The sequence below is a fragment of the Glycine soja genome, chromosome 15 (assembly GCF_004193775.1).
Source record: "Glycine soja cultivar W05 chromosome 15, ASM419377v2, whole genome shotgun sequence".
NCBI classification, from domain to species: domain Eukaryota; kingdom Viridiplantae; phylum Streptophyta; class Magnoliopsida; order Fabales; family Fabaceae; genus Glycine; species Glycine soja.
The window spans coordinates 273,843-287,231 of record NC_041016.1 but is presented as its reverse complement, the minus strand read 5'-3'; the positions used below and the strand labels follow the sequence as shown (position 1 = coordinate 287,231).

Here is a 13,389-nt window from a genome sequence, read left to right as displayed (position 1 = left end):
AGTAACTAGATGAGATCAGATTTATATAACAAAAAAGAAATAAAAGATTGGATGGTGTTTGAAATTTTTAAGTGTGTTTGATTTGTAAATCCATCAACGAAGAAAGAGACACAAATTTGCTTCTCATTTTGGTACATTAAAAAGTATAAAACTCCCCTCTACAATGGTACAAACGGTTCCCAAACCCAACAAGTATTCTAAAATCCAAACTAATTGTTTTGGGTTTATTCGTATTTAAATTGATTCGACTTTTCAATTCAACCCAATCGAATAATTTTAGGCAGGGTTGGATTGATTGAGTCAACTCAAACTATAATCACCTCTATTTTTAAAGATTGACGAGTAAGGAAGTAGGCAAACATTTTATATGATGTAAAAAAAAACAACAATGTTAAATAAATAAATTGATCGAGAATGGTAACTTTACAATGATATGCAGGTTTATTAAATTTTAAGAGTTAACTATGTACTGCAAATATTGTTCTCCAAATGGAAAAGAATACATGCATTCTACAATTCCATGGTGCTTATAATCCAGAGGCAAATATGATGTGTTGCACTTAAAAACTGGATTCCTCAGTCTCAGGCCGCCTCAAGAAATATCTCAAGCTGTTAACAAGAACCTACAATAACCAGATATGGTAGAGATTAATTTTAATCAGTTCAGTGTTGCAATCTGACAACATGTGAATGTGATGTAAAAGTCCACCACTAAAATTTCGCATTTCGTTACAATCTACTAGACTGTTTATACGAAGCAATCAATCTTGGTTATTCGATCATGGTCAAGTTCATGAAAAATAAATGTTTCAAGTAATTTACCAGCTGGAGAGGCTTGATGAGGGCTTTATCCTTGTAGTTGACATGAAACTTTGCCTTAGCCAAGAGCCCCTACGTTTTACAGCAAACCTTTCAGATGTGACCGTGACTGTGACTGAGACACCCCTTTTCTCATTCTCTCTAAATATAGTTACATTATATATATTGATGCATTCGGGTTTGAATAAAAGTTGTACATTTTGACTATATATTTATTTAATTTAATTACCTCAGTGTCAAATTCTCCGGATTCAACGGCAATGTTAATGTCCGTAATAGTCTTTACAAGATCCACCAGTAATCCAGGCCGATCAGCTGTCTCCACATACAACAAACTGCAAACAGGAAGAAAAAAAGGTAAACTACAGCGTACATGTATTTGCCTAGCTAGAACTACTTAATTCAAAGATGGTACGTGTTGAGCATGGTTGTCTTGCGGCTAATTAAGTTCTCGAACATTATTATATTAATGTGAGTTTCAGCTAAGAAATTTTCTTTGTGGATCAGCATATATAGGTATTATCATCATGTTGAGTAAGAAGCACATTTTTGCATCACCTTCGTTTTGGGCCGTCATCAGAGATGGTTATTTGGGTTGCTATCTCCACGTCAACCTGAAATGCCTTAACAAATTATAAACCAGCTTCCACAAATAATGTCACAGGACCATTAAACGAACACAAGAAGAAAGCCAATGCATTTCTAGCAAGTAGCAACACAAAGCAAAGAGACTTCTAATATTGGAATTTTGACAAATACTGGAATTTTTTGGTAGGTTAGTAATATAACTTTTTTTTTATCTGTAAAAATTCAGAAAATTTATAATAACTCACACCAATCAATTGAGCTAGATTTCCTTGACAAGTAATATACTCCTTAAACATTCTTTGAAACACATTTTTTTAACAGAAATTGATTATAAATAACAAAATTATGAAGTATAATTTCTAATTTAGTAACGACTAACGAGTTCCACTGTTCTTAAAAAAAGAAGAGTTCCATTGAAATTTTGTAATTTTTAATAAAGCTGATTCAATAACCAATTTGATCCCAAGGTAAGGAATAACCGGTTACATCAAAAGATGCAGTCAATACAGCCAAAACTACACCCGTAACCCAAGTTAATTTGCGAGGTTTTCCACTGTTCTTAAAAAAAAAAAGAGTTCCACTGAAATTTTGTAATTTTTAATAAAGATGATTCAATTATTTAGGGTGCGTTAAAACGAATGTTGCTACACCAGTTAGGACTTAGAACTCCTCTGTTATTGCATTTGTTCATATTAAAACCATTTTCTTTTTCCTTTACCAAAGATGGCTATTAACTTGCTGATTAGTATATAAGAAGTAATCATCGATCATCACCTGCTCTTTTGGAGGCACAAGTCCAAAAGCTGCTCCCAGAGCTAATTGGGCGCTTGATTCCTTCACCACCAATTTGAAACAAATTAATTAACTCCCTGATGCTTTCAAACCAAGATAAGACAAGAATAGTATTAGAGTTGAGAAGCATACCGGGTGATACTGAATCATATTATTCAATATTGTCAAACGGATTGCCTCTAACAACTCCGGATCTTCCACTTTTCTTCCAGAATCACTGCAAACGAAGCTCCACCACCATATTCAATTAATGAATTCGTAGAAAATCTAGTTAATAACTTACTTGAATGGTGAAAACGAAACCACCAAGTTTCAATATACACAAGATTTATGGTATGCAGTTACAGAGCCCTGCTGCCTTCCTTGGATGTGGTAGCCGTTTCTCAAGCTCCCTCTCCGAAATCGAACCCTAATTCTCCGTCACCCGTCACCACCATGGTAGGCCACTATCCTACCATCGAAAGTTGATAGGGGAAAAATTTGAATGATCCCGTGCGATCCGACGAGTTATCATGAATCATCAAAGCAACAGGCAGAGCCTGTGTTGACCTTTTATCTAATTCAAGGGTGTTTTTCATTTCTGGAATTGCTTCATGCACTTTCCTTATTGCTTCCGGTGGGAGGCGCAGGAATTATGGGAAGCAATTTGGGAAGTGCACTAAGCAATTGCCCTATTTCAATGTAAATATTGGATGCAATTAGAAGCTTCATGCCCAAGTGGAACCTCACTTCCACTTTAGAAGCCATCTCGATAGAGGACTTCTGCTACGAGAATGGTGCCTAGCTATTAGTATTTGATTTGCAATCTATGATATCCACACAATAGTAGTTTCAAATTGAATAATTCTAAAATCCTTCAATGGTATATTTCTGCTAAGATATTAAATATCTATAATTATTATTTTATTAAATTATTTTTATAAAGTATGAAGATGATTAACATGAGCAGGGGTGACGTCTAGTTAAGTAATGGAATTCTTTTTTGAAGGATAATGGAAGAGATTTAGTCACCTCAAAATATGATATATATATATATTATTTTTATTTTTACTAGGGGTAGGGGGAGAGAGGCCTCCCTACATATTTTAAATAAAAATAAAAGAAAAATATTTAGAAGTTAAAAAAATAAAAAAATAAGACTAATAAAAAAAAACTAAAACCATGAGAGTAGTGCGTAGTTATTAAAAGAGAATAATAAAAGTTTAAAAACTTAAAAAAGGTAGAATTGTCTAAAATTTGTAAACATCAAAAGGGTGGATTTTCTTTTATTAATTGTATAGATTTTATACTTTTAAAACATGGGCTCCCTTAAAGTCCGAAAATTTCCTTCTCTATCCGCCACTAGCTCTAGATAAGAAGATATTGTAGGAAAATATAGCATTTTTTTTAAACGAGGAAAATATAGCATTAATTTTATAAATTGTTTGTCCATTCATTTTCCGTCCTTTCTTTAGACATTATCTCAGCATCGAATTTGTAGTTGTTGCTTGCTACTGTACAATAATTGAATTGAATGATAGAACAAAAGAGCCAAGTCAGCTTAGTACTTGAAGATTTTATTCCCATTGACAAAAGATGACCATTATTATTTATTACCAACCATTTAACTAGCATCCTTGTGCAATAATGGTAAACGTAGCGGATTGAAATCGCGTGCGCCCGATTAATTTCTATCCTCTTTTTAATTGATTTGGTTCTGGAATGAAGCATGTTGGGAGGGCTGTTTAAAAAAATTGAACTGAACATAACTAGTGTCGAATTGAATTGAACTGTGCCAAAAAAACTGAACTGTTTAGAATAAAAAACTGAATTGTAACTTATTGGTTGAAAAATGTGAAAAAGATGCTTCAAAATTAGATTCTCAATGAGAACAATTCAAATAGTTTGGAACAGTTCAGTTTGCTCAAATTGTTACAGAGTTTAGTTTAGTTTGACCGAACTATTACACAGTTCAATTCAGTTCATCCGAATCACTTTTACAGGTCAGTTCAATTTTATTGTAGTTCAATTCAGTTCATCAATTTTATTATTACTGGCACATATGATAGTACTTACGCTTTTGTGATGGAAAACTTGTTGTGCTTGCCAGAAGAATCTAGAAAGACATTTGCCTTAACAACATTCAGCCCCAAGTTTTTTAACGCATTCATCTGCAATCCAGGTAGCTAGAGTTAGATTTTCGAATCCTGTTTATATTAACTAATACATATATACAAGGAAGAAATAGTAGAGAAAAATAATATAAAAAAAACGGCTTACAGTGTCAAGAAGAGCCCCAAGGCGATCACCAAAGGTTATCTCGACCACAGTTGCATCTGGATCAGAGTCTTGATCAATAATAACTACCGGAGTTGGAATGGTATCAGCCTCTCCTTGATTTCCATCCTGTTTTCCACACTCAAAGTTGAAAGCAAATGTTTCAGTGGTTAGAGTCAACAAGCACACGAGAAAAACGTAGTAGTGCCTATATATATATATATTCACATGCAAGAAATGACAACCATATTGGTTGATTTTGCTATAAATACCTCCACAGTACCAGTAACTGTTGTTGCTCGTGGGATCATTGTTATTCCTGAAGATGAAGATGATAATCTGACAAAATGATACATACAATTAACACATCATTGGGGTGATGCAGTGCTCCTACTTCTCATGTTTTATATCTTCCACAAATTGAAGATATTTGACAGTGCTCATCCTATTCCTAACTATTAACTAATTAATTATGAGATCAAACTGCAAGCCGGAACAACTAATTGAATTATTAAGTAAAGTGAAAATTATAGTTAGCATACCTTGTTTTGTGAGAAATGTAACATGATTTAGTAGCATCAGAGATAGAGAGGGCCTTCAAGATAGTGGTTTTTTCAAAAGGTCTCAAGGTGTTGTCAGCACTCAAGTGAAGTCCAAGACTGCAAGCAGCCATAGCCACAGCCATTTTGATAACAAAGGGAATTAATTAGAGAAAGAGAGAAAATTTAAATAATTTAGCAGAGAAAGAGTAATAGGGAAGGAATGAAGATAGAAGAATGCATTGGTTTCTTTATCTCAGTGTCCTGACATCCACTCATTATATCTTTTATACATTTGGACAACAACAAAAACAGCGACGCGTTTGGTGGAGAATTTACATTACATCTCTGTGAAGCTAGCAAGGGTATACCATGCTATGTAGGAGCAGATAAAAGCGGTCCCTCCTCACTTTAATGTTATATATCCACATAAACCACCAACAAACTTATCGGCATCTTCATCTTATACCTATTTTTTTTATAAGAAATCATTTTGGGGCTGTTTACACTCTTTATGACCTGTTACTTGTTATAATTTTTTTTTAAAGCCTAATTTGATTTGTTAGTATACTTAAATGCTTATTTTATATTAAATTTTTGAATAGGTATAATCTATCCCAAAATAGGCCAATTACTGTTCAAAGTTGTTTAGTTTTAATATATTAAATTTTAAAATTTCTATTTTGGTATTTTAAGTTTTGAAAGTGTCTCGTTCTGGTCTTTCCTTTCAAAATGTTAGGATGATGTTAACATTTGAATTTTAAAGTAATTAATTAAATAATATGATCACTAAAAATCGTCAATATTTTTATTTTATTTTAAAAATTAAAAATCACTAGCAAAATTCATGTCCCCCAACCAAGATTCGGAACTCTCACCCAAATTCTTTCCTCTTCCTCTGTCTTTCTTCTTCCTGTTCTTCATAGCCGCAGACCACCATCGCTACCACTGCAACTACCACCACAATGTCATCAAAGGAAGCAACAACTGCAACCGCACGACAACGGTGACGAGATCTGGAAATCACGAATCACCATCCCTTCTTCAGATCTGGAAATCGTGAGATTCGCTGGCCAGATCAGCACGCGCAACCACCTATCCCACCAGCCCCGCCGCTATAGCGCACACTACCTTTTCACAACTCCACAACTACCATCAACCACCGTGCCTGCCACCTCCTCCTCTACGCAATCGGGACCCCATCATGATCCTCTGTCACAATGGGTTCGCGCGCACGACAACCACCACGCGCTGTCACTGGCCAAATCTGCACCACCGCGTGCGGAGGATGGGTGGTGGTGTTGGGGGAACAGTTTGATGATGAATAGTTGTGGTGGTGTCAGATCCACTTTCGACAGTGCCATAGCATATTTTAAAAAATTTGTAGGTATCACCTCTTTTATACACAAAGTAATACTATAATTAAAAAGAACACTTATTGAAGTGACCACCATTTTTACTTGAGGAAGACTATAAACCACCTCTTTTATACATAATCGATTGTTGTAAGGATTATTCATAAGATCATAATCATTTACAATAGATTCATGTGTTTATTTAAATCTATAAATTCTTAATAATCTAGAATAATATATATCATAGTGTTTTCTTTGTTTTGTTCTAAGACATTCAAATCTACAATTTAAGTTTCAGTTTAAGAATAGAATTTTTTTAACACATGATTTTTCAAACTAGTAATCCCCTTTCATAAATTATTCAAAAGTATCAATTTATTTAAAAATTTACTTATATAGAAAGTAAGAATATAAATTTAATGATATGGTTAATGTTGTATAAAACTCAAGCAAGTACTAATAGTTGAAAGTCAACTTATTTAAAACATGGTTGGGTTAATGTTGTATAAATTTTTCAATCTTCAATAATTACATAAAATATGTGTAGTTATATGATTTTTTTTTACAGTTGAATTTAATTAAAATGCAGTGATAATGTATTTTTTATTTATTATCATTATGATAAAGATGATTAATTTTATAATAATTATTACAAATGTATAAAAAACAATTTATTATTAATTGAAAATATAAAAATATTTGTACACACAATTGAGTGCTTGACCATGCTTCCACAATTAATCCATATCCATTACCATTAGACGTGCCTTGCCTGTCATAAACTTTGTGATGGGCAGTATTCCGTGCACGAATTATTTTTCCTAAATTCCTAAGTCCTAACTCCTAAGTTAACCCAACCATCTCACTCACTAACGCTCACCCACAATTGAGTTTTTGACTTTGCCCCCCAAAAAGTAAGAAGCACTTAACAACTTCTACAAACAAAACGATACTTTTTATATGCTTCTCGTGCACCCCTCGCTGTTGATCAGCCACCATGGCACGCCATAACACCTACAATCTACCTTTTTACCAACATTTTGGTTTTTCCTTATCCCAATTTTCACATCCCATCTTGTTGAAGGTGCATTGGAACGTGAAATTGAAATAAAACAAATTCAAACTTGTTTAGTAGACATTCATACTTTCCAATGTTAAACACAGAGAAGCAAGTTTTTTGTTCCATAAAGATAAAAGTAAGTTAAAAACAAATAAGTAACTGTTTTACAATCACACCTTAAGGCTTAAGCAATTGATATCTTCCTTTTGACATATTTATTTCTAACTTATTTTGTAAAAAAAATATTTATTTATTTATTTTTATCAATTTTTAAATAAGTTTTCCTCCTTAATCATGCCTTTAAAAAAGGTCATTATCGTGAAAGTCAAGTCTTGGATTTAAAAAAAGAAGACAAATTTATAACAAAAGCTTTACTTGCCGTAACCAATTTCCACCCTTGGCATCAATTGTATCATCAATTTCTACGATGCAAATTCATAGCATCACTTTCGTCTTCATCTGTACTTTTCAACATGAAATTTTAGAGTTCGTTTTCGTTGTGCTTTCTATTTCTTTTATTTTTTTGGTAGTTCTTGGTGGATGGATTGACCACAGATATGGTGGTAATGTTAGATTGCCTCTAAAAAAAATTGAAATCCCTATGCTTCCCATTTCATTTTATTAATAAAAAACAAATAACTAAAATTAAGTGGCGGCTTGGTGTTGACTAGGTTGTTTAAAGTACACGCAAGCAGACACTTGGGCATGCTGCATTTATATTTACAAGTACCATTCAGAAACACAAATAGTAAGCCTAGTTTAAAACAAATCTGAAAGACAAAAATACATGCCTCAGAAAAAGAAAATTTGGCACTTGAGAATAGAAGAGTAAGGAGAACGTAAATTGAAGACAAAAAGAATAGGACAAGTTGAGGCAGTGCTGAATGTTATTCATATCCATCCCTTTGCAAATTCCCCAAACCCCATTTTCTACACATATGTGTAAGAAAGCTGCACTTGGAACTGAAATTCTTCTCTATTAGTGATTCTGCAGTGAAGGAAAAGCATTTAGCCCCAACGAACAATTGCCGAACCCCAAGTAAGACCCGCGCCAAAGCCAGCAGTTGCAATAGTTTGCCCTGGCTTAACTTTACCGCTTCGAACTGCTTCATCCAAAGTCAAAGGAATGGAAGCTGCACTCGTGTTACTATTATTAGCCAAATTTGATATCACCCGTTCTGAGAGGAGTTCTAACCGAGCGGCAACTGCATCGATAATCCTCTTGTTTGCCTGCACTTATATGAATTAAGGCACCCTAAGTGCAAGTATGCAACCTTAATTTTGCCTTTCTCCAATATATTATCAAGCATGTCATGCAATTCCCATCGTAACTAAAATGGTATTCTGTTTTCAATCATAAAGTTGATCTTACCACTCAGCAAAGTAATAGTATAACACACATGTGCAGCTAATGAATTGCTTGATATAAAGGATAGATCAGGTTTTCCACCTTTTTAATTTACATTTCACTTTCACATTCTTTTTACTAGGAAATGAGCATACAAATTAACCTGATGCCAGCTACTTTAGCAAGTAAAGGATAAAAACAAGGGTAATGCTAACCAGTGCCCTTTAGGATAATGGTTTAATGAACTAAAAGAAGAAAATATTTATTGCACAGATCATAAGCCAACGTAAAAAAAAACACAATTTTGCGCATCCCAATAAAATGCTAGAATTTTATTTTATACTAGATCATTTTGTGTAACTGGTGTAGAAGTAACCAATCAATGCTAGATGCCGGGAGACCAGCCTTTCCAAGGGCAAATTCAATTGATTGTGGTACACATCTTACAGCAAAGCAAAAGACTTCTTTCCCATTCATTTGAATGCATGAATATGGGGACCGGTTGGGAGGAAAGCCAAAAACAGAACCATTTGAATCCAATGGATTATTTGACTCGTTTTCTCTAATGGCAGCATTCAAGTGCCTACATGCAGTAAGAGTAAGTACGTGCTTAATTACAAAGCTTACAGCTCTTTTCAGTAATACAATACAAGAAGCACAAACCTTTGGCCACTGCCATCACTATGCAAATCAAAAACAAATAAACCATCTTCCTCAATGTTGCAGGCCTGCAACGTAATCATAGTTCCTGAGCAAAGGCATCGATTTATATACCTTGCCAACTTGACAATTTGCTATGAATGGCCGCAGGAAGATATACAATTTACCTGTACTAGTTCAGCACCGGCAGCATCCCCAAAAAGAATACAGGAGCCTCTATCTGTCCAATCAACATATCGTGAAATAGCATCGGCTCCAATGACTAGAACATTATTAAAACCACCCCCTGCACTCACACAATAAAGGGCAACGGTTTTCATCATATTTAGCAAGTATTAAGTAAATAAAAATAAAAATTATAAGCTTTCATACCCCTAATGTGACAAGAAGATGATATTAAACCCAGCAGAAATCCACTACATGCAGCTGTAATGTCATAAGACAATGGATTTTTTTTGCAGCCAAGTTGTATTGGAATGTGCAAGTTGTATAAGAGAGGATACAGAAATAAAAAAGAAGATTACTTAGCAAAGGGTAGCCAGAGAATTATTGTGAAGATGTACATACCTGTGGAGCAGGGTCTACCTTTGCCATCTCGAGAGCTTTCCTTGCAGCCTCTACCGCTAAACCAGTCAAGCTACTATCTCTGCCCGCAGCAAGCAAATCCAAACTAACTTGCACCCTTTCCTCACATGTCTGTCAGCGATGCTTCCAAAGCAAACAACTTTCGAAGAATCAACAGAAAGTGTGAAGAACCCAGTCCCAGATGCATTCGCCATTTACAACAAACCAAGTCAAATACTAATTTCAACCAATAAAAAGAAAACATTTCATTTAGTTTCTCCAAAGGATTATTTTAATCTTTGCTAAAGTTAATTTTAATTTATAAAAAAATATTTCATTTCATCCTTTTGTCTTCTTCTCCCGTGAAAAAATTTATTCCAATAATACATAAGTAAAGAGTATTTAATGTCATATCAAATGTGCTTAAATGATAAATAAAAAACCAAATTTGCTATTTATTATTATATTCATTATATATTTGAATTTCACAGTGAACAAAATAAAGTAGAATGTCATAGAATTAAGTATTTATTTTAAATAACAAAATATCATTCGAAAAGCGGAGGCGGAGGCGGGTAGTACTGAGCGAGGATTCCCGTGGCTGTGGGCTGTGGGCGGCGGCGATCCACCTCCGTCGGCATCATCACATCAGCCTTGTTTGTTTAGGTATCTTAACATTCTCTTTCATCGCTTCCCTTTCGCGGTTCTGTTCTCTTCATATTAAATCTGCATAATTTCTTCTTTTACAAATTGATTTTATGGATGTTGATGTTTTTAGTGTTTTAGGGATCTAATTCATCACATCAACAGTGTTACTCGATATGTATCTGTGCTCCCGCTCTCTTGTCATAACTTCAAAAATGGGAGTAATAAAACTCTTTGGTTATTATTGATTAGAGTATAAGCTCAAATAATCCATAATCCATTTAATAGGTGCAATCCTAGTCAAAAATCCCTTTATGCTGCCCTGGCTGTGCTATACTGTGGAATTATGTGTTACTAGTCAGCTTGGATATCTTCCTATATGCTTCTAGAACATAGATATAATTGTCATTGTCACTTCATTGAGTTTTATGAGATGTATATAAATGCGCCCACAGTTTCTCATATATATTGGCACACTGTTTGTATATATATTGTAATTGTATTTTCTATATAATATGAGCTATATTTGAGAATAGCTGCAGTTTGATATGCTATATGGCATATTATGTTACAATCATTCCAGCAAACTATAGGCTAGTGAGCTATTCACAATTAGCAACTTTGGTTTTGTGAATGAATCATAAATAAGTAATTTGGATTTGTTTATCATAATGTTTTCTAAATGATGTAAAACACTTCTATGGACTTTAAGTTTTTTATCCTATCTTTGCTGTTGTTTGCTAGAAATTTCATATAATTTTCTATCAATCTAAAAGTCTTTTTATTTTATTTTATTTTAATAGCAACATATTTTATTTTTTTATGATTAATAATTCCATTCACTTCTTTAGTTCATGACAAAACAACAAATGACTAACATTTGAATTAATCTCTGAAATAAAGGTTAATTCTAAAGAAATGCGTAATAATTTGTTTTAAACAGAGAAGCTCAAATTTATATAGATTTATATAACTAGTTTTTAATTTGAACAGCTTTGAACCAGTTCTCTGGTCCCTTAAGATTAGCATATAGGTTAAGATTACCATTTCTGCATCCATACACTATCAATTTCGATAATACTTCATCACCGATGTGAGTGATGCCCTTTAATATATGCCAGTGAAACTTTTTCCCAATCAATGGCCAAACGCACAAACTCTAAAATTACTTCTCATATGATTTTAACTAAATGCTGATTTGCTTATTTCTGACAGTGATTCTTGCTAAAGTGGTTTCTCAATAGCACAAATTCACAGCAAGTACTTGAGCATCTATGGGTATAATCAGGAGTTGCTTCTCTTTCATAGCAGGGACAGTATGTGGAGCTTACTTGGCTCAGAATTATCAAGTTCCTAACGTCACAAAGTTAGCCGACACTGCCTTGTTCATGGCAAAAGTTGTGGAGGAAAAATACCGCAAGCCCAAGAAGAGGGATGATGATGATGATTAGTGCCTAACAGGTGCTATATTGGAATCAGGTTCTTGTTTAGTTGTCTTTTAAAATCCTGGATTATAGGATCGAATGCCTCAATTAACTAAGCTTTTGGAAAACATGACTTAGTAGAAGGTTTTTGTCGAAGCATTCTTAGCAATTATGAGCTTATTATTTTGTCCTTTCCTAGGGAAACATTCTCGTTCTTCTGTTGTCTTTCTTGCTCTGAAATCTGAATCTTACTCTTAGACACGAGTTAAGAGGTATCATATACTCAGTTTCTTGAATCTTTGATCATAAGTTAGTTAGCTTCAGGCCAGAAATCTGTTTCATGGTCATCAGAGTTGTATTTAATAGTATTCAATTACAATTTATGTCCCTAATAACTAATATTTTAGGTGATATTATCCATTATCTGATGCTTTTAATGATTAATATCTGATACTTTATTATCTTGTTTGTTTAACAATTTGCATGTGTTGTCGAGTTTCTGGTTTAACAAGTTACATGGATAAGATGTCTGGACTATTCTGGGGGGCTCTGATTTTTCATTTACTCTTGTTCCAACGCCTAATGGAATAAAGACTAGATAATTGTTCTTGTTGTTTTACATGAACTCCCTTAAAAATGTACAATCTTTTTCCCCATGCCAGCCTCTTTTCATATATCATGTATGTATTGGTATGTCTCACATTGAGCAAACATGGGAGGTCTATTTAAATCAGGGGGGTCTCCTCTTAAAAGGCTAATTTTTTGGGATGGGATCTTTTCGTGATTATTTTTCCTTTATAACCAGCCAACGTAGAAAGGGTAATCTCAGAAGGAGCGACCTAAGAAAGGGTCCTTAGGGAAAGAGTTATGGGATATGCATTGTTATGACCCCCTTTAAGCAAACATGGAGCCTTTATTTGTTACTAATAAAGTCTTTTCTTCTTAAAAGGTTATTAATAAATGCTTTAAAATTAAAAATAAAGTCAGGGGATGAACTCAAACAAGTTAGTAACACGGAAGTATGTGGGACTTAAAATGTCGTTTTACGAAATAAATGTACATAACCTATGCAGATCAAGAACGTGAGTGGTCTAGCAACATTTGATTGAATGTATTCAACTTCATTAATGATAGATTTTATGGTTATCCGTAATGTTTTCTGTTCAAACATATCTAGTTATAATATTTTAAAAACATTCTGTCTACACTATCAAGTACAATGTTCCTTTCTTAGTAAACTATAGTTCAACATCATCGCTAATTGCTTACATAAATATCTTCACTGAAAAGTATATGTAGTGACGAGAAATTCCGTTTATACTCTTAATAAATTTTAGTT

General features: G+C 33.8%; 3 protein-coding genes across 9 annotated transcripts; 1 reads left to right on the top strand and 2 right to left on the bottom strand.

Moving 5' to 3' along the window:
• Positions 1–343: 343 nt before the first annotated feature.
• Positions 344–5,321, bottom strand: LOC114387851 (ACT domain-containing protein ACR11-like). Of its 3 annotated transcripts, none has more exons than XM_028348073.1 (10): positions 4,998–5,321; positions 4,728–4,794; positions 4,459–4,584; positions 4,255–4,349; positions 2,332–2,416; positions 2,182–2,241; positions 1,378–1,433; positions 1,049–1,154; positions 823–891; positions 344–623 (listed from the first exon to the last, which is right to left on the bottom strand). In XM_028348073.1, the coding sequence occupies exons 1-10, from the start codon at positions 5,138–5,140 to the stop codon at positions 561–563; spliced, it is 870 nt and encodes a 289-aa protein (XP_028203874.1). In that variant the 5' UTR covers positions 5,141–5,321; the 3' UTR covers positions 344–560. The 3 variants fall into 3 exon arrangements, with proteins under 3 accessions (XP_028203874.1, XP_028203872.1, XP_028203875.1); XM_028348071.1 differs by having other exon boundaries at positions 374–623; positions 4,459–4,596; positions 4,998–5,264; XM_028348074.1 differs by lacking the exon at positions 344–623 and having other exon boundaries at positions 858–960; positions 4,459–4,596; positions 4,998–5,267.
• A 2,770-nt stretch (positions 5,322–8,091) lies between these two features.
• On the bottom strand, positions 8,092–10,306 carry LOC114387033 (3-oxoacyl-[acyl-carrier-protein] synthase 3 A, chloroplastic-like). Of its 4 annotated transcripts, XM_028347132.1 has the most exons (5): positions 9,985–10,287; positions 9,790–9,895; positions 9,585–9,703; positions 9,421–9,485; positions 8,092–9,340 (listed from the first exon to the last, which is right to left on the bottom strand). In XM_028347132.1, exons 1-5 carry the CDS (start codon positions 10,009–10,011, stop codon positions 9,100–9,102), a joined length of 558 nt encoding a protein of 185 aa, XP_028202933.1. In that variant the 5' UTR covers positions 10,012–10,287; the 3' UTR covers positions 8,092–9,099. The 4 variants fall into 4 exon arrangements, 2 of the variants coding, with proteins under 2 accessions (XP_028202933.1, XP_028202934.1); XM_028347133.1 differs by lacking the exon at positions 9,421–9,485 and having other exon boundaries at positions 8,092–8,639; positions 9,985–10,283; XR_003661218.1 differs by having other exon boundaries at positions 9,204–9,703; positions 9,790–9,843; positions 9,985–10,298.
• A 183-nt stretch (positions 10,307–10,489) lies between these two features.
• On the top strand, positions 10,490–12,494 carry LOC114387034. 2 transcript variants are annotated; one of them, XM_028347135.1, is made up of 2 exons: positions 10,490–10,647; positions 11,842–12,494. In XM_028347135.1, the coding sequence occupies exon 2, from the start codon at positions 11,901–11,903 to the stop codon at positions 12,075–12,077; it is 177 nt and encodes a 58-aa protein (XP_028202936.1). In that variant the 5' UTR covers positions 10,490–10,647; positions 11,842–11,900; the 3' UTR covers positions 12,078–12,494. The 2 variants fall into 2 exon arrangements, with proteins under 2 accessions (XP_028202936.1, XP_028202937.1); XM_028347136.1 differs by lacking the exon at positions 10,490–10,647 and adding an exon at positions 11,527–11,719.
• Positions 12,495–13,389: the final 895 nt, after the last annotated feature.

Excerpts from the sequence above, each read along its gene's own strand:
- LOC114387851 (XM_028348071.1), bottom strand. The coding sequence starts at position 5,140 with ATGGCTGTGGCTATGGCTGCTTGCAGTCTTGGACTTCACTTGAGTGCT. Across the intron at positions 4,350-4,458 it reads TTGGGGCTCTTCTTGACACT|ATGAATGCGTTAAAAAACTT; the intron begins GTAAGCCGTTTT and ends CCTGGATTGCAG. Across the intron at positions 1,155-1,377 it reads GATGACGGCCCAAAACGAAG|TTTGTTGTATGTGGAGACAG; the intron begins GTGATGCAAAAA and ends TCCTGTTTGCAG.
- LOC114387034 (XM_028347135.1), top strand. The coding sequence starts at position 11,901 with ATGGGTATAATCAGGAGTTGCTTCTCTTTCATAGCAGGGACAGTATGT.
- LOC114387033 (XM_028347132.1), bottom strand. The coding sequence starts at position 10,011 with ATGGCAAAGGTAGACCCTGCTCCACAG. Across the intron at positions 9,896-9,984 it reads AGGTAGACCCTGCTCCACAG|ATTCCAATACAACTTGGCTG; the intron begins GTATGTACATCT and ends TACAACTTGCAC. Across the intron at positions 9,486-9,584 it reads CCGGTGCTGAACTAGTACAG|GCCTGCAACATTGAGGAAGA; the intron begins GTAAATTGTATA and ends ATTACGTTGCAG.